The following is a 27719-nucleotide window of genomic DNA, read 5'->3' as shown; positions in this document are numbered from 1 at the left end:
AGTCGCCAAGTGACTGAGTCGTGTTCGATATTTCGTTGCCAAGACGTTAATTTCCTCGTGTGAGGGCGTCTAGAGCGATATACGAACTGGTCGTCAGGAAACGGTTTCTCTTATCAGTTGCCGAACTTTAGTTTCCCCGTGTGAGGAGGGCCTTAGTATCATGTTGAAAGTCTGCCTTTATTCTCCACAGAGAGACCAGAAAGGTCAAAGAGCTGGAAAGCTGAATAAATAAATGCACATAAAATAATTTTGGAAAAAATAGTTTGAGTATTATAAGAATTCTCAAATGCCTGCGATATATTTTTGATGATCCAGAGTGGCAGATTGTCTGGCAACACTCTTTGTTTCAGCTCAGCTGCAGTAAAGAAAAGTTCCATAAGCAGGTTCCAGTTCCAAAAGTGGAACGGGACAAACCAGGGTAGCAGCTAACAGCACAACACTGAATCCTATGAGTTGACTTAGCAATGGAGTCTGCAGAACTTCCAACTTCTGTATAAATATAGCTTTGTTAATTTAACTTGACCTCAAAATTCTGTAACGTCTATTATCAGTGCATAAGTCCTTAACTCTGGTAATAGGCATACTACTGTATACTTAAATTATCAGTATTGCAATTCATACACAGTGATCTCTCACTTATGCATCGGTGAAAGAGAATAAGGGGAAAAAATACATAAGTGAAAGAGAGGCGTATAATTGAATAGCATTATTTACATAAAATTTTGATGAGGAGTGCAGAAAACCATCTTATTACTAAGAAAAACTTATAGGTGAGATGATGTATAAGTGAGAGACCACTGTAATTAGTAAGACAGCAACCATCATTGTAAAAAAACTGTTGCCATCAGAGTAAGAAAAAAAACTTACAACACATAATCCTGCTCCCAAACTGGATTATTGCCTTTCACTGATACTGTTGTTGACTTTACATTTTGGAGCTTCAGTGTGACATAAGTGTTGAACTGACCTGAAAAATAAGTACTTGTTTGAACACATCCATCATCGCATTTTAAGATACAATCATTTTAAACTGCCTAATGCTGCACTTATACACAACAAAAATCACATTTTCATGAGTTTCCATGTTATTTATTACACCAATATCTCCAAACATGGAAGAAAATTTCTAGTAAAATTATAGAAATTTTCTTAAATTTTCAGAGTAAAGGAGAAAAGCATTGTTTTACAAAATAGTCAGTTTTCTTTCATTTTCATGTTTTTTCATCAACCATTTAATGCATTACAATATCATCATTAGACATACTCTGATAACGAGAATATTCTCCTGGATGCGAAAATCAGATAATAATCTATAATATTTTTTTTCTTTTATACAATGAAAGCAAATTATTAATTTATTTTATATTATGAAAATATAATTCAGTTTTCATTGCCTGGAACATTTAAAGCAAAACAATTTTTTGCATAATCACCTCATAATGGCAACTTTTAGTGTGAGAATATTCTCAGAGTATTCTCTCGGTCATGGTGAGAGATTTCAAAAGATTTTGCAAGCCTTTAAAAATTAAAACCTTAAAAAATTATTTTAAAATTAGATAAATTTTCGGAAATCAATTCAAAGTAAAGTATTGATTGACAAAGGAAGCCAATTCTTATATAATCACCTTAATTCTAAGATACAAAGCTGTTATTTTCTTCAATATATGTACGCTTAAATTCTGTATTACTCAAATCTCTTTTCAACTGAATCTTGTTGGTTTTGTTTTCTTACTTTCTTTTACTATTTATTTTTATTTTTCAGGAGTGAAGTTAGTGGAAGCTTTCCAAGCTTTTGATGATTTTAAAAAAAAAATGCTTCCTCAACCATATTGATTGTCAGTTTAGCAGATTCTAATACATTTCACAATTAGACAACAAATAATGAATGTTTTAGACCATTAGTTCTCAACCGGTGCTCCGTGTGCACTTCCCAAGGGCTTCGCGGCCGCTCGATGAAAATAAAAAAAAAGTAAATTTGAAGAAAAAATAATTATAAATACTTTTTAATTAATAAAAATAAATCAGTAACTTTGATGAATAAATAAAAAACATGCCATTGGGCCTCCGTCATAGAAATTATATACCAGAAAGGGCTCTGTGAGTCAAAAAAGTTTGAGAACCACTGTTTTAGACGCATGGCAAAAATATATCTTAATCTAGAAAACAAGAATTAATTACTATTGTGAATATAGTAATTAGAGTCAGATTGCCCATTGAGAACAATTCTGTCTCCTTTGAGAATGGCAATCTTCAACTTAAATATCATTCACTTTTGCTATACAGACAGACAGACATGATCGCTGACCGCCCAGGGAGACTTTTGCTATACAGTCACTTTTGCTTGCAAACAAACCAAGCAAGATATTTATTTTTTTTACAATTTACTATGGATTTTTTTTTTAAATTTATTCTCTAAACAGGTGGCATTCTATTAGCATTTTTTAGACATTAGTTCAAAGTTAAAATCCTTAAAATGAAGTTATTTCTTATTTCAGCCCGGAGAATATTCTCAAATATTCTCCAAAAGATTATCACTGAGAATTTAACATTTTTAATCATGATATGAAACTGGAGTCCCACAGCCTGGAGGCAATATCAAGTAGCTAGACAAAAAAATGTCCCCAAACCATGACTTGGACGAAATAAGAACAGTTTGAAAATGACTCAAACCTTTTCATAAAAAAAAAGTTGTTATTTACAGGAAGGAAACAGGAAACGTTGTGTAAAATGTTATTCCATTAATGACAAATGGAAAAGCGCAAAAAAGCAATGCTTATTTAAAGTGAAATATCTATAACATGAATTTGACTTAGAATTTTGATTATAGCGTAGAAGTCACTTCAATGAAATATCACATGCATAGTATCTGTGAATAAGTATTTCTCTCTCATCATTGTTATTACTTACTAAAACATTCTGTTAATTTATATTACACTCGATCAAGGCAATTTGTGATCACAATTTACAGTTTTATACATATTTTGAGCTAAATATTAGTTAAATATATAATGCAATGGATCTCACTATTATGCTCCCATTTAGAATGTTTTCCCACTTATGATTCACTTTCGTGGTCCAAACTATTACTAATATTCATTGAGGTTTCCCATTTAAAGAATTTTCCTGCTTGTAATATTTTTATGATGGTTTTTTGAAAAATGTTATAAGCGGAATCAACTGTATTAGTTGAAAATTCTTGTTTCTGCTTGATCCATATATAAATACTTTTACTTACAATAATTTTCTTAAATTTTAAATAAATTAAAAATTAACATTCCTGTATAGTTAATCAATGACTTACAAATAAAATTTTTCGTAAGTTATATCATAAGGCGAGCAAAAAAAAAACAAAACAACCCTGCAATCTGTTTTCACTGCACACCAATGGAAATTGCAAGGTGGCCAACATTCAAGAACAAGTTCAAGCTGGATCAAGACAAATACAACAAATTTTTTTTAATTATTTGATTAAATTAAAAAATAAAATAAAAAATTTCTTGATGAACCTTCCATTTCAATGAAAAAGAATTTTCATCGTTCATCAAGTATTGTTTTCAAGGCGAGTTTTACAAGAGTTTAGACAAATGGCTATGGTGAAGATGAATTTTAGAAAGAAGATTCAACTGCCTATGTAGAGGGAAATTGAACCACTGTCCTCTCACATTTTGAATGAGTATGCTGAAAGAGATAGTGGTTCAATTCCCAGGAAAGGCAGTTGAATTTTCTTTCTTAAGTTCATCTTCACATTAGCTAGTTGTCTAAACCCTTGTATGAATGGTTAAGAGTGACATCATCTACAAAATATATTTTATTATAACTATTAATAAAGATGAATCAATATGAAGGGGAAAAAATTTACGAGAAAAAAAACTTAATATAAAGTACAAAATTACAATATATACATACTTGCTTGTCCTACCAACGCAGCTCTCCTCACTGAAACAAAATAAATAAAATTTATTTCAGAAAAAAAAATTGCGACAATCAAATCTAAGTTTTGTAACAAAATCAAATATCATAGTTTAACATGTATAAAGAACCCATTTTTGCCAAAAAAAGGGGTTTCTTATATTTTGTAGATATAACACACAGATTATAACAAAAATTATGGGTATTTACACATTATTCAATTCCTTGCAATTTATGATGAGAATGACTTTTGATGATGATAATTAACTAGTAGCTAACTATTAAGATGCAGCTGATTGAGATGTATCGTATGACAGTGATGAGGAATTTAATGGTTTCTACGATGAATAAAAATATTTTTTTTGTATTTTAAAATAACAAATATCTTTATTAAAATACAATTTTTTAAAATTTTAAGCCCAATAAATCAGGCAATTCCTTATATACACTCATGTCCATAAATTAAGGATAATGCCAGCTCCGGCAAATAAAGGTTCAGAAACAAAACAAACGTTACTTATTCATAAAGCCCATTTATTAAACAAAAGATAAAGAACAAAAACGATGGTGTATGTATGATACCATTCATAAAAACTACGATTTTTGCTCCCTGGAGCAATTGTAAAAAATATCTCCTTTACAAAAACTTACTATTACATGGTTGGTATGATGGTTAATACATTGTATGCCTCCCATGTGATGAAATACAGTCCGTACAACACCTAGGCATGCTGAGTATCAAATTATCGATCTGATCTTGGGGAAGATCACTCCACTCAGCAAGCAATGCTCTCCGAAGTTCCGGTACACATGTAGGAGGTGGTTGACGGGCTGCAACTCATCGGCCAAGCATGTCCCAAACATGCTCTATCGGATTCAAGTCAGGTGAGAATGCTGGCCATTCCATACGGGTTATATCCTCAGATTCAAGGCATTCGTTTACGATGTTTGCTCGGTGAGGACGGGCGTTTTCATCCATAAACACAAATTCTGCACCCACAGCACCCCTAAAGAAACGTGCATGTTGTTCCAGAATGATGCCCCGATAAATTTGGACTTTCATGGTTCCGGTTTGAACATGCAGATCTGTTCTGGAACCCAGTATAATTCCACCCCAAACGAGCAATGCTGCACCACCGTAACGGTGTCTGGGTGGTAACGGGTACCTGGCGTTCTCCATATGAAAGTCGGACGTGAATCAGACTGCTAGCTAAACCCGGACTCGTCGGAAAACATCACAGAAGCCCACTGTGACGATGTCCACATTGCATGTTCTCTACTCCAGGCTAATCGCTGCCGACAGTGAGTTGTCGTGAGCGGAACACATCTGACAGGCCTGCGAGCATATAGACCAATATCTCCCAAACGTCTGTACACGGTTTGCCTTGAAACTGTGGTATCCGTGGCTGCAGATAGCTGACGAGACAGGTCGGATGCTGTGCTCTGTCTGCTTCTTTTGGCAGTTACTGCCAAATACCGGTCTTCATTCTGCGTTGTAACTCGGGGGCGACCTGTACTGTAACGTCTACTGACATTTCAGTTATCTTGGAATCATTGCCAAAGCCTAGAGATGACACTTTGGGCAATTCCAAGTTCCTCGGATACTTCCATCTGAGTACGCCCACACTCCAGGCGACCGATAATTCTACCACGTAAAAAATCATCCACATGCGTCCTCTGTGTCATAACTATTCGCTTATGGCACTGAGCGCCTTACAGAACTCTTGTGAACAATTTTACTAATTTGCCACCATTCCTTAAATACCCCCCCCCCCTCTTACACTCTCGTCATTGTGACGTACTATCGGCATCATCTGGTGGATTTCTGAAATTTGCATATCATTCTTGCAGATGTGTGTGATAATTTTACAGGTGAAATTTTTACTTTAGATTTTGATTTCCGTGTGATTCTGAATTATCCTTAATTTATGGACATGAGTGTATATTGTTAAAATACTGTAATATACTACAAATTAAATATTAATAGACAATAAATATTTCCCTGTGAAAATTTACCTATTATTTCTCTAAGTTTAATGTCATGCCAGGCTGTAACAAGGGTAAAGAAGTTAAAACTGGTGACCTGCATTCTGGATCAAAATTGGGGAAATTACTCATTCAAAATTACAAGACACTAAAATAGATATTTGTCCTAGGCGATTAGTATGTTTTTGTCTCTAGTTGCAGTCCTGGTGACATCTTAACAACATAAAAGGGAAGCATTGTATAAACGATGTGTATAACCGGTACTTTAATTCAATTATTCTTGGTATATTTTATGTGTGTCCTCATTCCTCATATATATACGTTATCCTGTCTCTCCCACAAACACCAAATGTTTTTTAAACAATGGTGAGAGAGTTCTACTGCCATTTCAATGCCACGGGTAAGCATTACAGAAGCATCTGCACACTTCAACCAAGCCGATAAATTCTTGTTGAAACAAGCTTAGTGCTAGAATCTAAAATAACTTCACCTTTTCCGGTAATTTGATTAAACAATGGTGAAATTTATGGCAACTGGAAGGTGTAAATTAAAATTTATTTGCAAAAATTAATTTTCAGTATTACTTTATTTAATAAACCGTAAAATGAATGGCAGTAATAAGTTTTTACTCTGGCTTCATCTATATGATGACTTTTGATGTTGTTTATCTTGTTAACACTCCCTCGACTCCAATATCTATAATATTATTTGCATGGAATATAATATATTCACAATATATTATTTCATGATAGCACTGATACATTAGAAAATAAAGATAGGAATTATACTGAGGAAACAACTGATATAACATATGGTGACAAGGATTTGAAAAGAAAATTTCATCTTGACAACATATACTACAAAAAAAAAATAAGGTGAAAAATTCCACTAGCAGAGATTTTAAACTATTGCTAAAAATCTTGAAATATATGCAGAGAAACAACCTGTAGGGGTTTTTCCCTAGAAAAACGCCAATCTCAAGCCTTACGTGGAATGTTTTGGCAATAAAAGAAACACTACCCCTCTTAAATCACAAGCATGTAGGAGAATAATTACCATCAAAATCTTCTCTAAATTGAGCTAAGAATCATTCCCATAACTGGCCAGAACAAAACAACTCTGATAGACCATTTACTGCCAGCAATAATGTATTTGATGTGGTTATGAGGATCGCAGAAACAATATAGCAAAATGCTTTCCAAAACATTGTGCAGAATATTCCAATTAGTCCTTATATGGAGAAAACCCGGGCAGTGGCAGGTATTTTTGCTGGCCTATAAAATTCATCTACAGGCCTACTGATCATGTGTGTTGAAACAGTATTGAGATGTTTTAATCTTCCAAAGCTCTTGGATTCACAGATCTGCTGATGACAAGCAAAGTTTCATTTTTGTTAGCATTTCAACACTGAACGAGCAGACACACTCTGCTTCACATCTTAAAGAGATATCAAAGCAGTCCCAAAGGATGGGTGTGTCTGGAACTTTTATTAATTTTTTTCAATTATAAAACATAAATTTCAAATGCAATAAATTTTGAATACATAAATTAAAAAATGGTCAATGTCATACATAAGAAGTCTAGATAAAATCAGAAATCGTGGATTCGTTTTTAAAGAGTCCATTGTGCACGTCAGTACACAGTTAGTCAGTTCACAGAGCCATCGGCTACTTTATTTTTTGTCGTGGTCTCTGACTTGTTGACTTTACTGAGGTGCTGTCACCCTTCCTGGCCATTTACCTTGTCGCTGGCAGAGAGTGTCTTGCTATTAAGAGGCAATGGTAAGCATGTAAGGTCCATGTTCTCGGCTGCGCTAACACTTTGTTGTGAAGATTGTGAAAATTTTCTTCTAAGTATGTAATGAGGTTTGCCAGACGTTGCAAGTTGATGGAGCTATGCATAGCCCTGTTTTTGCAGATATGCTTGTTTCATTCTTGTATCTTACCAAAATGAAACTTGGCACTCAGTGACATAGTGTAATAGAGTTCCAACATTCCCACACATGCACGTATCATTAGATGACAGTGAATCTGAATAAGTAGGCCAGCAGAAGCCCATGTTCAATTAGCACTATTATCTTCCATCGCTGCCATACTTTCATACTTTGCTTGACTCACCTTTGATGTTTGAATGCATCTTTGTGCTGCAACTGATTCATTCTGCCTTGCCATAAGGACTTGAGATTTCATACACCTTGAGAGAGACTTTTCGGTAACGCCATCATAGTTTTGAGCAGACTGTGTATGGCTTCTTTGGCTAACTCATCAGCTTCTTCATAGCTGCTGACTCTGATGTGCGCCTTTATCCAAGAGACCTTTATGAAGCTACATTTACACAGAATAGATCTAATAGGTCGCACCATTCGATGCTGACTCCCAACATTTTTAACCACTAGCAGTGCCGACAGGTTATCTGTGAATATTCTTGTTGATAGACCAGACGCTCGGGCTACTTAGTAGCTCTGAGTAAGGCTATTGCCATCATTTGGAATATAGAGTTATTTTGTCCAAACCTTGGGCTCCATTTGTGTATGATGTCCTCACCTCCCTGATAAACTGCACAATAACCACAGCTATGCCTACTTAATTTTTGGAGCCATCTGTATAAGTTAACTAGTATGGTTGGTTGGCCCTTATCCATTCTCTGATAGCGTTCCCCATGTCTTTCTTGTAGCTCGATATTTGGGTGGAACAACCATGACACATCTCATTCCTTGTAGTTCTTGTCTCAATACCAATCATCATCTAATAGTACATCCCTGTTGAGGGTGAAGGAGCTGATTTTTGCCAGACTCATATTTTATATATAGACGACTCAGCACTAAATTATCTGTCGCCTCATACAAAGCTTAATTAGATATTTTGATGTATGGTGTAGAAGTACGCACTGGCATTTCAATAGCCCAAAAATGTGATTTTGGTCAACCTTGATCTAAAAACTTGCCTCAGTTGTTCCAGGTACAAATTCAAGGCAATATAGGGAGGGATGAATGATCATGTATGTTCATAGGGTCATCATGTATTTCACAGAACATGTCACTGTTCCCCATGCTATCCACCTCCAGGAAGGATCAATCGCCCCTCTCTGGATCCTCACTTGAATTGATCAAAGTTTGAGTGCAAATTTTTATAATACAGCACATGGATCTTAATGTGATTACATTTGGACTCGCGGTTTCTGATAAGAATGACTGATTGACCCAAAACCAATCCAAGTACTTATGATGACCATATGTCCCTTTTGATTGAGTGGGATGTATGAAAAACTGAGATGATCCCTTTTTCTTTCTCACATAACTGGTAGCAAGAATGTTCAATTGTGGCATTTTTTTTTCTCTCAAGGGATATCCCCCCCCCCCCCAGCTAAAAATTATACATTTATTATAAATTCATTATTTAACCATTGTGAGGAGTTAGAATGGAGCTGTTCAATGGGGTGTATTACGGATCACAAAATTTTTTTTAATGTACAGTGCGTTCCATACAGCCTTTGAGAAAGTAGTTTGACCGAGTAGCTGTGGATCTGGTCAACCGAAAGAAACTGATTATAAGAAGGTCATTGTCAGAGCAGCACCATACATATATGATCATAGTCGCTACGACAGCCAGATTACGACATAATGAACCAAGTAATAAATATTTGCAAACAAGAAATGGGAAACACCTTCTGACCTTCTACAGTCTCGCAAGTTGATAACGATAATTTATGGGGGGGGGGAAATAAGTCTGGTTCAACTTCAACTTCAAAATATGAAGAAAAAATCATTTCAGCATAAAAAATACTGATAACATAAACCAAAATCCTGATAACTACAAACAATTTTTTCCCCATTTAAATGGATACTGGTCTGTTCTGTATTTTGCAAAAGTAATAACAACACCCAAATAATAACATTATCTATGATTCTAACAACTCTCTCTGTAAAAAATGGCCTCTACTGTAAAATACGGTCAAGCTCCGATTTAACACTTGCTTTTATTTCACAGAATTTTGGCATTATAACACGTTTAGCATTATATCGAATCTTGGTTTAACTCATGTAATCCTAGTATTGTGTTCTAATTTAATGCACTAGCAATGTATTAGTGTAGTTTGAACACTCAAAAGTTCTGATATTCAACGGGATCTTATCAAACATTACAACAAGATTTTTTTTTAGTTTAAAAAGCAAATCATGAATTTGAGATACATATAAATCAAGACTTTTATTATTCCAATGGTTGGCATAGTACTAAATTCAATGGGGAAGAACCTCTCTAACTTGGCACATGATGACCATATCCCACTAAAGTTGAGTATGATTTATACTGTTATCATAAATCAATTTAAATCATCAATGTGTTAATCAGTTTGAAAAAAAGTACATTACTCTTGTGTGTTTTAAAAATTTTGTTTCATTGTTTCTGCCGTTTGTTTGTTGACTGATATGCGTCAAAGATTTTCCCCCACATCTTTGGGTAGGGTTACTTCCCCCCCCCCCTCTATTTGGAACCTGAAAATTCAAAATTCAACCTTTGAACCTATGACAGCCACAGATTGACGCAAATGATTTCTGTAATTTTCGAGCAACAGATGGTCAAGAGAGCTAGATGGAAATGTTTCAAGTGAGAGAGAGAAAACTTGTTTCGGACAATTGTTCTCCTCATTCACAAATAACAGATCTTTCGTAATCAAAATATGCTTTCTCCACTTAATTCAATATTATTCTGCATACAAAACTTTTCATAAAAATTGCAGATCAAAACATTTGATGAATTTGTAGGTGATGGAATATAGAATTGTTCAACATACGGGCACGTATGCATACATAACCAATTCAAAATTTTAATGTGAAATGAAATTAAGACTAAGAAAACTTTAATGAAATGAAGAACTTGACATCTACTTAATTTAACATATTTTTTTATCTCCTTGGGTTGTCGACTTATCAAGGTTCCAATGTATTTTAGGAGTAATATATTTTATACTACTACTATTTCTTTTGCCCGAGCTAGTAATTACATACATGCTAGTATTACCCTCGCTTTAGGTTATTAATTAGTTCCATAAAATCATCACGTAAAGTGAATTAAATTTAACATAGGTAACATAGGGATGGGGCTTTCTTCAGAAGGATAAGGGGATAAGGAAAGGTAAACTAAACTTCCAGCAACAAATTATTTTTTTTTAATTTTCCAAATGGATAAATTTAGGCTTTATATGAATACATTTATTCATTTTTTTTACTTCTGCTTTTCATTACTTCTAATTGTGAAAAGCCTGATATCATGGGGGCACATAACTTTTTTAATGAAAGCAGTCAAGATCCAGCTGACAGGCAGCAGTCTTTGTCTCTTTATAAAATCTTTAGAGGCGTAGCTAGAGAATTCTGAACATCCCTCTCAAATATGGCAATCCTAGACTCATTAGGATAATTTTCATTGATTGAAATTCTGATAGCCTTGTCAATTTGTTAACAAAAGATACTCATAAATAAGTAATGAATGTTCACATTGGATGAACGCAGGTGTAGAGGAGATATGATCGAAGTGTTCAAAATTTTCAATGGGATGGATAGAATGGACCATGAACTTTTAGTACACCGCCAATCGACTGCTTTTACAAGGGGACACCAGTATCGATTGGTGAGGGGCAATGCAAGGTTATGGTGTTGCAGGGAATTTTTCTCTAATAGGGTTGTTAATAAATGGAATAGCTTACCCCCCGAGGTAGTAAATTGTAACACGATTGACACGTTCAAAAAGAAATACGATAAACATGTTGGGGTAAATCGAGAAGCTATCCATACTTAGAATCAGACAACCATAAGTATTCTTTATGGGCATTGTATAATATTTTGTCATGTGTATATATTTGTGTATAATTTTTGTTAATTGCATTTTCAATTGGGTTGCTGTATTTTTGAAATATATGACATCCATATTTTTATGGGCATCTTTTTCTCGGCCACCTCGTTGGGCATTTTGCCTGTTGTGGCGTTGTATTTGTATAAATAAGATCTGGTCGAGATGGATTTAACGGTTCTCCCATATTTATCTCATCTGCAAATTCAACAGATTTTGTCATTTTAATTGTGTCATATTGATCATTTGCAAGCACATTTTCAGGAGTAGAATCAAACATTTTGCGTGTCATATTTTCTAAAATTAACTTTTCAAAATCGTATTATAGCAAAATCGCATAAGGCGAGGGATGCAGGCCCGTCATTTGGGGAGTCAGTCCCGGGCTTTAGAAAATACACTAGCAATGGTATATATATATCCACACATTGAGTATATTTTCTTTGCCCCTCTCCCCCCTGGAAAAAGTTGAAATGATGCCCTGGGGGGGGGGGGGATGCCTGTATATTAAATATAGGTACCCAAGCATCAATACCATATTTTTAGTCGCCATGGCGACCTGGGATTTGTCAAGTCCTGATACAATAGTAATGTTAGAGCCTACCAAGACATTGTTTAGAAAAAAAAGATTTATGTTAGGAAAAAAACTATTTTTTATAACTACTGTGTTTCTGTTTAAGCACATACACATTTGCTATGAAGAGTAGGTGACAACAAAAATGTTAAGAGAAATACGTCTGAAATACAGAACACATACTAAAGCATAAATAAATATGCTATTTTTGTTATTGCCTGCTCTTCATCAATGTGAACGTGTGAGTGTACTTCAGGGTACTCGTTTTGCGTAGCTGGGAATCTGTCATTATTCATTTTGCGTTGATACAGCAAATATGTCTAATAAACTGGCTTGTTTTATAATAAAGGCCCATTTACACACGTTTTAACTAAATTTTAAGTTACTGATTGTTCAAAAAAATGTCCTCACGATAAGTGATTAAGTATAGATGCTAATTGGGTAATTTTTATGGAGGCAAGCCCAACTGACATATGTACGCTACACTCTATTCAAATCAATGGAGGGAGAGACGTAACCTGCTGGAAAATAATAGTAATCATTTTTTTTATGTACTTGGCATTCAGAGACATTCTTTTTAAAGCTCATATCGTTCGCAACAATGGATGAAGATGATCCGTTAGAACTTACAAATATTGTGGTCAGAGCCATATTAAATGATATTTTTTATTTTTTGGGTGCTCTGCACCAGCACCCGATGCTCTCGATTCTTTTATTATTTTAGTTCTTGGGGGAATGTGGAATGGATGCTTTTTATCTTCAATGTGAAGCCAATAGAAGAAAGGAGAAGACATCATAACTAGGAGGATTCTCATCAATTGTACAGAGGCAGAATTGAAATCAAGTTACCAAAGCTCATGCTGCCAACCTTCTTGCGCAAGTTGAAAAAAATGGAAAGAGCAGTCTTTCTCTGATGAGTTCAGTGCTTCTGTGATTCAGCTCATTTAGTTGGAAATTTTCAGACAGTTCGGGATAGTGTTTGAGAGATATTTCAACAAAACAAAGCTTGTATTTGCCATTTCGAGAAAGCTGATGTGTCTACCACAAGTGCAGAGTGAATCATCAACAGCTATTTTGAGTTTGACTGATTCAGCAACCGAATGTGTTTGGTCTTTAGGGACACTAAGACAGTGTGTTTCTGACATTGCCAATGCAATTATCCTATTCACAGAACAAAAAAAAGATGGATTCATCAACAAGAAACTGTTGGGAGATGTCTCAGAAGCAGGCCCGTAACCGAAAAAGGACCTCACCGCAGTGGTGGTCAGCTGAAGTTGATTTTCTGCAGGTTCCGAATTTGAGCAGATTTCCCCGCAGAGAGCAACGGGACTACAACAGTATAATTATTCATTCATTACACATTACTCACTATGAGTTGAGAAAAACTCATAGTTAAAAAATTAATTGCAGATGGCAGCACTACACATAAAAAGCATTACACAGAAACAAACTTCACAAAAGGTTCACTATACGTATACACACACATTCACCAATTCATCAGAAGTTCCGCTGAGGAACATGGACGAGGTGCATGTCTGGTTTAGTAGTAGCTAAAAGGGGACCTGACCTCTAAGTCCCCCTCGCAATGGCCTTGCTCAGGAGGATGACAGCCTTCCATCTCTACAAGAACTGTTCAAGTTCGTGAACAAGCATGCGAAAAGCCTTGCATTGAGCAAATCGCCATCTCCGCGGGTGAAACAAGTAACTATCAATAGGCTAATTATGTTTAAAAATGGTTTTTTTAATGATATGCAAACATTGGTTTTGATAGTATTAAAAAAAATCAGTAAAAAAATTATTATAGTGAAATCTAGCTATAACAATACTTCCAAGGACGGACTTGAATATTTTGTGGTCATGAATGTGTGAATATATTGTGGCAAAAACAGCTTTGTGGCCCTCTAAAATGGGGTTTTACAGTAACCGTGATCACCCTAGTGTATGGCAGGTTTACATTGGCATCCGAGAATGAATATCAAACTATTATTTAATAGTCATAAAAAACCTATTCAACAATAAATCTTGGTGATAGTGTCCGCTGCCCAGCAAAAAAATTGCAATTGTACCCCGCGGGAACATGCATTATGACTCCCTCGTGTAATATTGAGTAATGCAAAAGAATCTAACACCCCCTCTGGTCCAGTGCCCAGGCCACAAGATCAACCTGCATCAGTCTCTTGGCATGGGGGGTAGGGGTTCTGCAAAAATCCTAGGCCAGAGGATTCTATGTCTGAATTTTAGAACCCTTGGACAGAAACTTTTCGCCTTGTTAAAAACGTTTTGTGACCCATAAAATTTTATTGGCGCTGAACGCTGAAAATTTTCTGACCCTGAATACTCCATATAATGACAAATCCTTCTACAATGATATTTTTAAGATTTAGTTTGAAATTGCCTACAGTCTAATGTTAAACACCTCTAAATACAAGGATCGACAGGGCTTTGACCTATTGCTCAATAAATTTCCAACGATAATGAATATTATAACGATACCTAAAGTCTTCTACACACTACTCTAACGTGACATAAGACCACATCATGTCAGACTGTAATGTATAGCAGCCTTAAGTTGCTGGTGATAACAACGACGCTGGTGACAGAAATGAAAATAGCACAAAAAAGGGTAGCGTGTTGGCTTGTAAAACATTATTGTTACCAATGAAAAATTCCGGAAAAACCAAAGTGCCAAGGTAATCAGTTGACGACTGAAAAATTTGAAAAAAGTTCCTTGGCAATTTCTATTCTTTCAACAGTGTTGCGCACTATCTAGCCTCGGGAAGTACTTATAGAGTTGTTTACTGTGTAGAGTACATGATAGTGTTGCACAGTAAACAACTTTACTGAATTAACTTACTTTACTGCGTGACTTACTACTAACTAAATTTCATTATCAACTAATTAATTGAACTATTTTACTGCCGCGAATAAACACTTATAATTTTATAATGGTTCTAACAACAGCAATTCAGAAGGGATGCCAACAAAACAGCATAGATTGGGTGGTTATCAATGATAACGCTACATCTCAATATAATAATATAATCCCTCTACAAAAGATATTTTTTCTTGGTCCTCAGAGTATCGTTCTGACAAATTTCATTCTATTTACATCTTGCGTGGAAATTTGCCAAAAAATGAGGAAACATGTTTCAGGAGGACTTTTCTATCAATATTTTTGTGGGATTGAGATGCTTTCATCGCACATGAAACTGGGCACGACTCTGACATGAAGGAGGGGGGGGGACCTGCACAAAGCAGGATTTCGGGGATCCTTGCAACTAGGGTCATAGGTGTTTGATTGATCAGTGAATCCAGATCGTAGTTTTAAGAGCCCTAAATTTATAAAGTCCTGTGAAAATGCCCAACTTGCCCATGGGGAAATCAGTTCCCCCTAAAGGCCACGGGGCTAATAACGATGCCGCTTCGGCGGGATTCGAACCCGGCACCCACCGGCACTACATCCGGGTTACGAACATCCACAGCAAGCAAGTAAACATTACTCAATCTTATCAACTAAAATTCTTATACGGCAATATCTACACAACTGCATTTACTCCACATCTGGAGGAATTCCCACAACACCTATTGTGCTCTCTCTCTCTCTCCCTCTATCTATCTTCCCTCAACATGGGAGTTGAGCCAACGCGGGAAAAAACATTACCATGCATAATCATGAATCATGGCACAAACATTCCTCCCCCCGGGGTATATTTCCCCCCCCCCACACACACACATAACCACATGTATAAAAACAATGCCGGTTAGGACAATGAAACCAAAACCATGATCAAAACAAAAAACATACATATATATCACTTCGGTGGAGAAAAACAACTTAAAGGATAGAAATTTCTCATGTCAACATTGCGCAACATGATTGATTTTCTTGTTAATATCATGAAATATATTTTACTCACCTCTCACGCATAGTAGGGACATCTTTTCACACAGTTTGGGTGGAGAGAGTGGCAAAAATGAAAAAGGCGGCCCAGCACATATACACACACGCACAACACACCACGTACACAAATGTAAGCACACCTGTGAAGATTAATTATCCAATCACATAATTAGGATCGTATTTATCTTATAGACCAATGGTAATCCCGGTGTTGTGAGAGCCCCCCTTTAAAAAACACACACACACACACAACAACCACCGTTACAACAAAAAACTCGGCGGCCCCTCAGCGAAGGAACAAACCCGCAGCGAGAGCCAGCAGCAGCGAGCGACCACGACGACGACGACCGCTGTTTCCGCCATATCCGTTCCTCTGATGACGTCAATGTGAGAGCGGGGGTGGGAGGAAGAGAGAGAGAGACCCTTTACGCCGCGTTTCCATTGGACGAGCAGCACATCCACCCCACCCCCCTTTTCCTCCCACCAGCTACAACACGCACACCTATAGCGCCCACCACGGAGCGCCCCCACCGAAATTGTCCGTGACAGTGGCGAAACTGCTGCCGCTGCCGCCGCTTCTCTTGCTCTCGCTCAATGCTTACTACGCACGCACACACACACAGTGGCGTAGTAAATAATAAGAGTTACAACTTTTTCTTTATATTATTATTTTTTCCGCCTCCCCCGACACTTCATAATTCCAGGGCCTGCACCCAGATGGTGCGTGAAATCACCCACGGTTTTTATTCAAAATAAATTAGAGAGTCAGTAAAGTAACCTTCCTCAATCAGAAGACCCTAATTGGTGCCCTGAATAACTTTTATCAATTTCTCCAAGGTGCAAATTCGATTAACATATGGTCACGGGGAATGAATGCTCTAGTGATGGGATTCATACCGTGCCCGGTAAAGCGTGGTTGTTGTTTTTTTTTCCCGGGGCCCTATCACAGGTGGGCCCCCTGACTTTTTCCCCCGCTCAGCTATGTCTGGGACTGGAAGAAGCAGCTCAATCTTTGGCTGGGGATTTTTCGGGGCTCGTGCCCGGGGTTGATGAGAAAAGAAGAAAAGTGAATTCCGGGGATAATCTTTCTGCATTGTCTGGGGTTCGCGCGTTTTTAACTCTTTATTATTATTATTTTCTCCCCTTTTCAGTGGCGTATTCTATAAAGTTCAACGAACTATCAATACAAACAGGTCAGCTGTTGCGTGCGTGTTTATATACGCATACGCCTCTGTTTACCGGAAATAATGGATTTATATGGAGATTTCACTCGGATTTTGGTTCGTTTAACGGTCTTGAATATTCGGCGAAATTTCCGGCGATGGAAGATGTTCGAGAAATGGGGAATTTTTCACACGTGTGCGGGCACCATATTGTATTGTTACATTTAACGGAGAGAGAGAGAATCCTCATTGTTTAAATCTTTTATTTAATTGAAATATCTTTTTACATAAACGTCATGAATTGCGAGATGTTTTTTATTTAAAAGGATTACAACAGAAGTGTCCTTACCTGTGTGAGGTCGCAGCGGGCGCCACACTCACGGTAAATTATTGGAGGCTTTCCCAAAATCTGAAATTATTCCTTGCTTGAAATCTGAATTTCCATCAATTCTGGAATTTTTTTTCTACTGTAAATTCTGAACTTCCGTCCATTCTGGAGTTAATTCTGAATTTACATCAATTCTGAAATTATTTCTTTCTCTGAATTTTCATCAATATATTCTGGGGAATTATTGCTTTGAATTTCGATCAATTTTTTGAATATTTTCTTCCCTAAATATTGTATCTAGAACTTGATACAAAGTTATATTGTATCTATAACTTTGTATCTAGAAGCAAAGTTCTTGCGAATCAAGTAAAACTAATTCAAATTTAATGCTGTTAATCTAAAAATGACATCTTCGAATGCGTTTCCCGAAATATTTGCGTTTTTTCGCTTTTTCACTTCATTTCTCAAGCATTTTTCAAAATATCTCTTATGAAACTTTTCCCACTGTATTTTAAACAGCTCTTTCTGTGTAGTGAACTAAAAACATCAGGCGACGTACTTTGATTTAAATGATTTTGGATTCAGAATATATTCTGATTAGCTATACTTGATATTTTAAGACAAATTTCCATGGAACAGTTTCATAATCATCCAGGATTTCTTGTAACAGCCTTATAATCATCGAGGATTCCGTGGTACAGTGTTGTAATCATCCTGTTTTCCGCGTGTCTCGTAATCGCCTAGGGTGCTGTGTAACAGTCCCGTAATCATTCATGGTTTCCTCTAATAGTCTCATAATCAACCATGGTTCCCTGTAACAGTCTCAGATGATTTTGAGACTGTTACAGACTGAGAATCATAGATGATTCATCTATGATTCTCTCTAATAGTCCCGTTACCATCCATGGTTCCCTGTAACAGTCTTGTAATCATCGAGGATTCCATGCTACAGTGTTATCCTGTAATCTTCGAGGATTCCATTCTACAGTCTTATCCTGTAATCTTCGAGGATTCCATGCTACAGTTTTATCCTGTAATCTTCGAGAATTCCATGGTATAATCCTGTAATCATCTATGGTCCCGCGTAGCAGTCCCGTAATCATCCAGGGTTCTATAGAACAGTCTCTTCTTCATCCAGGGTTCTATAGAACAGTCTCTTCTTCATCCAGGGTTTCATAGATCAGTCTCTTCATCATCCAGGTTTCCCTTTTGCAAGCTTGTAATCATTGAGGATCCCGTGGTACAGTTCTGTATTCATAAAACGTTCCGTGGTACAGTTCTGTATTCATAAAACGTTCCGTGGTACAGTTCTGCAATCATAAAACGTTCCGTGGAACCGTCTCGGTACTATCAAGGGTTCCGCGTGAGGTAGAACGTTGGAAACGTCTGTCCTAGATAACCTAGTATAATCTATGAGGTTGTGGGCCATGTACCGGGGTCTTCGTGATGTTCGTTTTTTCCTTTCTAAGAGGTAAGAAGGGAAAAATCACGAATGCCCCGCATGTACCCACCCGTTGAGATGCCACTGGTAGTTACAGATCCAGGGATATTTTTACAAAGGGGTTGATTTTTCATTCATCAATGGAACCATCATTCATCACTGAAGACATATGAAGGAAAAGAAAATGGCATTTTGATCGATGTGTGAATTAATCTTTGTTTCAACGGCATTCGAATCGGCATTATCCAATCATAACTCAATCGACTGGGCTTTTGTTCTTCGTTTTCTTATTTTAAACTGATCGATCAGGGCAGAATCTTCTTGAAAAGGAGAAGACAGACACGTCAAGTTCTCGGCCTGCAGTCATTTTTCCTCTCTTCAGGATTCTCTTCCTTAACACAGTCCGAATCCACTTTTTCCTCGGTGTTTTTTTCTACGCACACCATTGTTTTTCGATGAGAAAGCACATTTCCATCCTTTGGAAGAACCAAAGTACGTGGTATATACTTTGGATTTTTGTTAGATTTTTGTTTTCTATCTCCTGTAAAATAAATACGAAAACGACAACAACTCAAACTTGTTGTACTGTCAAACTCGGTTATAACGACGTCTCGGTTATAGCGTCAATAATTGACTTTCCAGGTTGATCCCCATAGAGAATATTGTTGATAGACCCTGCTTATAACGTCAATGAAAATGTCCATGAACTCGGATATAACGACATATTTTTCGTCATCGGTCTGTTTTTTTTTTTTTTCTTTTTTTTAGCGCTACCATATTTGGTGCTTAAAAAAACATCTTTTCATCTCTTTATATCGTTTTTGATACTTAACAATAGAAAAACAAAGGATTTTGAAGAAGTTCAGGGCTCCGACGTGCTCTTAGTTAACATGATCTGTATACGGGACATTACCGTATTCTCACGTTATTTTCGTCCTTTCCGACATTTTCCATTTCATAATATAAATGTCCCGTTTTCCTCGAATTTTTCGGACGAATCAGATATGGTATTTCGCGTAATTCATAAATTGTGTAAAAATTAATGACTGTAAATTCAGCTCACTTATTTGCCATGTTAACTTTTTCCCATGTGAAATACATTTCAAAAATCACTGCATATTTTTTTTTTCTAGAACTTACTATATTTCTCTTCAAGGGTTATTCGTTAGCCAAAAATTTGGTGATTTCTCGATTTCTCTGAGATTTGGAAATATTTTTGGCAAGAATTAGTGATACAGTAGAAACACTCGATAACGGACACCCTAGGACTAAAACTTTTGTCCGTTAACGGAGAGGAACGATACACAGTGGAACCTCGTTTATACAAGTTTCACATTTATACGACGTTTGGCTTCGGTCGAAATTGGTTCTAATACATTTTAATATTAAACTGCTTATGCGTGTGCTACTGTGAAAGTGATACACCGGTGGTTATGCACAATCACCAATCTTCTCGATAAAGAAGGTTTGATTAAATTTCACTACATTTACCACTTTCACCAGCAATTATGCATAATTCCCAAATAAAGTTGGAAATTCTGGAGTTGGGAGGTTCCACTGTATCTCGTGTTTAAGACACCAAATTATCGTTCTTTTCTCGATCAAATATGGTCACCCCTAATCATAACAAAATAACAGCTTCTTGCACAGCATTTGATTACATTTTTCGTCAAAAAGGTCTCGAAAACGGCCATCTCTTGGTTATAACGACAAACATTCAGGAAGTCTTCGATGTAGTAAAAACCGAGTTTGACTGTATTTGTACACAGAATGTGTAGTAAAACTTTCTGTTACTTTTGTACATAACTGCCATTTCTATTAAGCTGCCGCCAGTGCCAATACAGGGGGAAAAGGGAATGGACTTGAAAAAACAACATCACACACTTACAAATGATACCGAATAAATTCAGATCGGGCGATTGTTCCGGTACTCATGGGTGCCGTTTTCAAAGAGGAAATAGCGTTAGAATGAGTAAGAGTATGCTGAGTCAGAGCTATTTACAAGTGAACAACATATATAGCACGGGTACTCTTTTGTGAATTGCAATTGTCTCCTTGAAAACGTTGAGTGCCGAAACTACTATTGTCGGATCCATTTCTTATTTACTTTGCATCACCCTTTGTCAACTCCAATGTATCTATATGCTGTTATGTCCCCATTTAAATGTCTATTCGTATCTTTCTTTCTTTTGTGTATCTTTTTGTGAGTAAATGATAAAAATAATAATGAAAATTGTTATTTTCGCACGCGTGAAGTTATTTCGCATCCAATTCTTGTCTCGAGCGAAATTATGGATTCTAGCATGGGCATTTTCTGATTCTAAATGTTTCTAAATGTAAAAACTTGAAATCGAAATATCGACTATATATACGGTTAGCTTGATTGCTGCGGTTACCTGTTTTTACTGCATCAATGAATGGACAATCAGATGTATCGAGAAAAAATAACTCAAACATCGGTCAGGCGATGCTGTACCTGTGGGAGCCAAAACTGTACATCGACATCCACCTCTCTCACGTAGAAAATGCTGTTCTTCTGTGGTTGCGATAAAAAAGTTATGAAGTTGTATGTTGCACAACTTGCATACGATAACCATCGTTTTTAACTCTGCAAATTTACGAGCATTCAAGGGACAAAATAAGTCAGATCCCCCAGTATTTTGTAGAAATAATAGAAAATCTTGGACTATGAAAACACTTTTCCTGGATTAGTTTAAACAGTGTTTTTTCAGACGTCTGAAGGTGCCTTGACATGGTTTTATTTAAAGGTTTTGGGATACTGGATACGCACCTGAATATTGTGGTGGTGAAGTTCTCTATGTCAGGGGTTTCCAACCTAAAGTTCCTCGCGAAACTCTTTATAATAGTTATAATAATATAATATATATATTGAAAGAGGACTTAGGCACCACCTCTAATAAAACATATTTATTGTCATAAATCATTGTGCCAGATCCTATCGTGGAAATCTCCTATGCTATGAGGACCCAGCATTGCGCTCACAAGGTGGAGGAGGGGTCCAGCCTGGATGACCGAGATGATTCTCTCTCTCTCATCATTTTTTGTTTTTCCCATTACTAATTCACAATAGATGAACCCGTTAATAGTATGACCTGGGGACACGCTGAAGATCTCAGTCTAGGGTTCCTCCGACAGCAGGATGTGGAGGCCATGGGTTCCCCCGTACTGTGCACAGACGAGAGTTCTTTTGCTGTTCAGCAAAAGAACTCTGTGAATAGGAAAGCATTCTCAGTCACTTAGGTGGCTTTGGATGTCCCGTAAAATACACGTAAATTCTGCAATCAGAACTTCACTTCTAGTGGATAAAACTTTCCAAAAAATGAATCAAGAGGTTCGATTACAACCATCACCCCACAGAACAAATGCTCCCGTACGAGAACTCTGACATATTCTTCAACAGAAATAATTATGATGCTAATAATTGAATCATAGACTGTTCATCCGAGTTATCGCTGAATATCTTCTGAGTACAAAATCAAGCATACATACTCAATGGTTTAAGTGAGCACCATGACCCCTCAATCAAGGGTATGCCTGGCAGGGCTCTAGCACGGGGACCCGGGACAAATCTTATTACTTTTGTTTTCTTACACTATAAATTTTCATTAAAGAGGAGGCCCACAAAATATCTCAGTCCAGGGATCCTGGCTCTAGGTTGTTGGGGAATGAGTGAGTGTCATCGAATTTTCCTCTGTTCAGCAAAAGCGCTCACTATACGGGAAAGCATTCTCAGTCACTTTCATGCTCTAAAAATAGACGTCCATACTTTGTAAACTTATTCAGCATGAAAGAATTGTGTCTTTCTTTGCTACTTTTGTCCATAACCAATAAATGGGTAAAAATAAAATTTTATCAGTAAAAATACGTCTTCTAGAAAATATCGAAAATACGTGTACAGTGAGTACCGTGCATGTATATATATTATATTACACTAGCTATAATACCCGGCGCTGCCCGGGTTTTCTTCTTTGATGGACATGCAAACCGTGTTTAAGTTAACCAATCCTGCGCGACTCATGAAAGAAACAAATCTAGATTTAAAGAAACGTAGAAATGAATATACAGGGTGTTTCAAAAAGAATCATCCGATTTATAAATATCATAACTATTCAGCTTTTAATCCGTTTTGATCGAATAATGTATAAGTAGAAAGAGGGAAATATCGAGTTTCACGCAGTTGTCGACAGGTAGCGCTAGCGCTCTTCCTTCGGCCGCCACTTCAGTGTTTGTTAAGATTGGCTTTTCCCACATTTAGAAACCGATTCGGATGACTTCATTTTCCAGCAGGACGGGCCACCACCACACTGGAACTTGGACGTTCGAGAATTTTTGAACAATCGCATTCCTAAATGATGGATCGGCCATAAGGAACCTAATGATTCAGTTAAACATCACTAGCCTCCAAGATCACCGGACCTAAGAGTGTGCGATTTCTTCTTGTGTGGGGGTTTATAAAAAACTACGTTTATGTGTGTGTGTGTGACTCTCCGTCCTGCTATATTTTCCGAACTGAAGATACGCATATAACAGCAGCGGTGGAAGCAGTGGATGCAAACATGCTCGCAAAAGTTTGGGACAGATTTGACTACGTATAGACAAATGGCGTGCATCCCAAGGTGGGATATTGAGCACCTTTAATTTGGTTTGAAAAAACTTTATGATTAGCCATAAAATTATTCTTAAATATCTATGTTATATTTTTTTCGTAATATACGTCGGGTCTTTTTGAAACACCCTGTATTTTTTTTCATTTTTTAAGGGGCGCTAGGTATTTCGATTTCCTCCTCCCCCCCCCCCCTTGAACTTCAAGTTATCCATCTGCCTGTTTCCGCTTCAAAAAATGCCTAATTGAAGCTGTGAAATTTCATCGGTGTACTTTAATTGATCGTTTTTGTCGCACCACGGTCATTCTCTGCACACGAGAGCTAATTTTTTTTTTAGACCGGGATCTACAATTTACTGCCGATTCCGAACGGAAGGCTTGTTTTTTTATACTCATCCAGAGGTTGGTGCGCTAACCCCTCGATATGGCGGTAGCTATTTTTTCTGCGGTCATGTTGCCATTTTTGTTGTACACCTGTGTCAGGAAAGTTTTCTGACAAGGACGAACCGGGTATCGAACTCGCGACACCTCTAAACATCCTTTGGTACTTTAGGCGAGTATCTTATCAACCTGGGCTACCGTGCCCATCGATGTACATTACGGGCCCATAATTAATTTTAAAACATCCTAAACTATATGAATTTATGCAGTTGAATATTAAAAGGCAATACGGAGACATTAATTTTCATGATTGAGGAGATAGAACTAGAAAGTTGAAATCACAATGTTATTGCATGGATATTCAACTCAAAAGTAGGTCCGGATAATTACTTCATATTTAATTTTTTTGGGCTTCGTAAATTCAAAAATCGAGCATTCAATACAATTGTTTAAATTATTGATGTGGCAGAAAGCCCCACTAAATATCCGCATTTCTACAGTAAAATCGGAAATTTTAACAATGATTTCTATGAGGTTCATCATTTGCCTGATCTTCAAAGTGATGCTGATGATGATTCTGACGTCTATTTTCAAAAAGCCTCATTACTGGTAATATAATGTTATTTAGCAGGAATAAACGTAAACCCCTCCTTGAGAAGAAAAAAAATTGAACCCCCCCCCCCCTTGAGAAAACTCTGCGTACGCCAATGCTACCAATATATCATACATATACTGGCAGCACTGAAGAAGTTGCAAAGCACTGAATGAATGAACGCAAGAACTTTGCCACTGGACTTATCCCGTTGCCGAGATCTCTTCCAACCCAGCTTCGCGGCAGAGTCTGGAACAAGTGGCAAACCACTGTAAAGGTATACACGTTTGAAACGCATTCCTAGGGAACAACGGAAGCTAAAATAAACATTCCGAAAGTGATTGTTGAGGTCCAGAAACCATTGTTGCCCGACTGTTTTCGCCCATTTCGGGCATTTGTTCTGCTCTGACGAACTTTTAAAGTAGCCTATCGTTCAAGTCGGGTCCCGTTTGGTATATATGTAAAATTTGGTGACGATCGATCTAAAATTGCAGATTTGTATAGAGAACATACACACACAAAAAATCAATATGAAGCGTTATTGAACTGGAACCACTGCTGTCACCTATGAAATAAAAAATGCTACTTTTTTGTTTCTTCCGATGAAATTGATGATTGGTTTTTGATTAGTGTGCCACATTGAAAACACGATATAGTATGATATTGACAAATATTTTCTGAGCAATAAAATTAGTTGAATTTTTCAAGTTTGCTTCGAAACAGCTGTTTTTTCGTTTGTTTGGTTGCGTGCGGTAACGTTAGTAAAATGCGTAAGAGTAGTCCGAAACATCCTACTGGGCTTTTCAAACTGCAATTAGGAGCAATATAGATAACAATCAATTTTAATTTTGTGATTCTACTAATATTATTTTACCGTTCACAAACATTAACTGTTAAAATTTTTGAAACACAATTTAGAATTCAATTACTATTATTGTTTAAATAATATTTATTAATAACATACTACATGGACATTTCTATGCGGCACATTAATTAAAAACCGGTCATCAATTTCAATCGAAGTATCACAATAGTTTTTTTATTTATTTGATAGGCGGCAGCACAGAGATTTTTATTACATACTATATACAGGATGATTACTTTATTCCCCTTGCCACACTTTACCGGCGAACCATTGATCCTAGAGACATACTTCCAATAAGAAAAGTTATCCAAGTAACGTGTAAAACTCAAATAACGTCATTCATATTGCAAGGAGTTGTATAGTTATCAAAATAAAAAATATTTTTTATGCGAGCACCCTGCCCTTGAAAATCCAACTAAAAAGTTGTTGCCCCGTCTCTCCTGATGCGAACAAAAAAAAATTTCCACGTTTCTAAATGCCATGCCCGCAGAGATATTTAAATTCCAAAATTAGGCGCACGGTAGCCCAGCTCGATAAGATACTCTCCTAAAATACCGAAGTACCAAAGGATGTTTAGAGCTTTCGCGAGTTCGATATCCGATTCGTCCTTGTCAGAAACGTTCCTGACACAGGGGTACAATCAGTGACATGACCACAGGAAAAGATTGCTACTCCAGGGAGAAGTCCCACATCGAAGGGTTAGCGCGCCATCCTTTCGGTGAGTATAAAAAAAAAAGGTGCCATTCGGAATCAGCAATAAATTGTAGGTCCTGGTCTAATCAGCCCTCGTGTGACAAAAAACGATCAAATGATTCAAAAATCAGAGGAAAGTTGGGAAAATAATAGCATTAAAAAAAACTAACGGATAACGCTCCTTTCCCATGTTTTGTGCTGTTCGTTCAATATATATGTTGATTTTTTTCCCCCACGTTATCTACAGCTTTGTGACTGTTAGTAACAGAAAGGTGTCTTCATTGAAAAAAAGCTCTCCGGGTTTCAGGTTTTTGAAGAGTTCTGTGGCGTTTGATCAAGCGGAACCCCGAAAAAGTTGTCACGGCACCCCAGGGTTCTGCGGGACACCAGTTAGAAACCCATGCTCTATGCTCCTCCTACGAGGCCGAACCATCTAGCATTCAGCTGCATCTCCATCTAGCATTCAGCTGCATCTCCATCTAGCATTCAGCTGCATCTCCATCTAGCATTCAGCTGCATCTCGATCTAGCATTCAGCTGCTCAGGATTTATGCAAACATTTATAGCTCAAGCATTATTATTACTCAATGATGATTGTGCAGATGGTCGCAGAAGATGCAAATTCAGGAAACGTCTCAAACTCATGAAAGAATTTCGCTGATGCCATATTAGTGTGCTCACCTAATATAACAACTAATGTTCATAATGTTTTCTCAGAAAATATCGCCGAGAATCACCGGACGCACCCCTCTACTTTTTCCACACAAGGAAGATGTCCAAAAAACTAAAGTTTATGGTTTGTGTTGATTTTTGAATTTTCACACCTCTCAAAAATTTCAAAGGGTATTTTTTTATCAGTGAGAAATAACTCTATTAAAAAAAGTTACCTAAAATTTGAAGGAGAGTTCACTGCTTAATGAATATCGGAGGAGCAAAATTGAATTTTGATGCTTGAATCACGCATGCAGATGCTATATGGCGAACACTGTCGTGAATATACCATAAATTATGAATTTTTAGATTTTATGGCTTGTGATACTCCTAATAGACAAATTCCCCTATAAATCCTAACGCTCTTCTGTAAATTATATGCTCTAGAAAAGGGATGCCAACCTTTTCAGTCCACGGGACAGATGTGTGATATGAGTGTCGCTCGCGGACCTAAAAGTGGTGTACCTATTGAATAGTATGTATGTATGTATGTATGTACAGTTCCAAGTGACCCTCGGCACATTTACATATCACTCAAGTGCTTCGTGACATAGTTTCAGAACGATTAAGCAGTCTGCGGCACATTTTTAGATCACTTAAGTGACCACCGGTGCTGTTCCTGATTAATATGACTCGCGACACAGTTCCATGTCACTTCATTGGCCCGCATTCTCCAGAAGGTTAAGCTCACTTGTTTTAAACACAGACCGAA

General features: G+C 36.9%; 1 protein-coding gene across 2 annotated transcripts in view; it reads right to left on the bottom strand.

The window, feature by feature from the left end:
- The window catches only part of LOC149069321 (uncharacterized), a 55028-nt gene extending 38440 nt beyond the window's left edge, over positions 1-16588 (bottom strand). Inside the window, exons 1-3 of one of the 2 annotated variants that reach the window (XM_089249412.1) lie at positions 16227-16588; positions 3907-3936; positions 868-967 (exon numbers count right to left, since the gene is read on the bottom strand). In XM_089249412.1, the coding sequence (XP_089105538.1) occupies positions 868-967; positions 3907-3936; positions 16227-16248 (152 nt within the window). In that variant the 5' untranslated portion in view covers positions 16249-16588. The remainder of the gene's footprint in view (positions 1-867; positions 968-3906; positions 3937-16226) is intronic. The other variant, XM_089249411.1, reaches the window with a different exon arrangement.
- Positions 16589-27719: the final 11131 nt, after the last annotated feature.

This window comes from Pholcus phalangioides, unplaced genomic scaffold (genome assembly GCF_987345545.1).
Source record: "Pholcus phalangioides strain wild (caught in Gottingen) unplaced genomic scaffold, Ppha-v1.0 ptg000022l_1, whole genome shotgun sequence".
Lineage (NCBI taxonomy): Eukaryota > Metazoa > Arthropoda > Arachnida > Araneae > Pholcidae > Pholcus > Pholcus phalangioides.
This window is presented reverse-complemented; position numbering and strand designations above follow the sequence as displayed.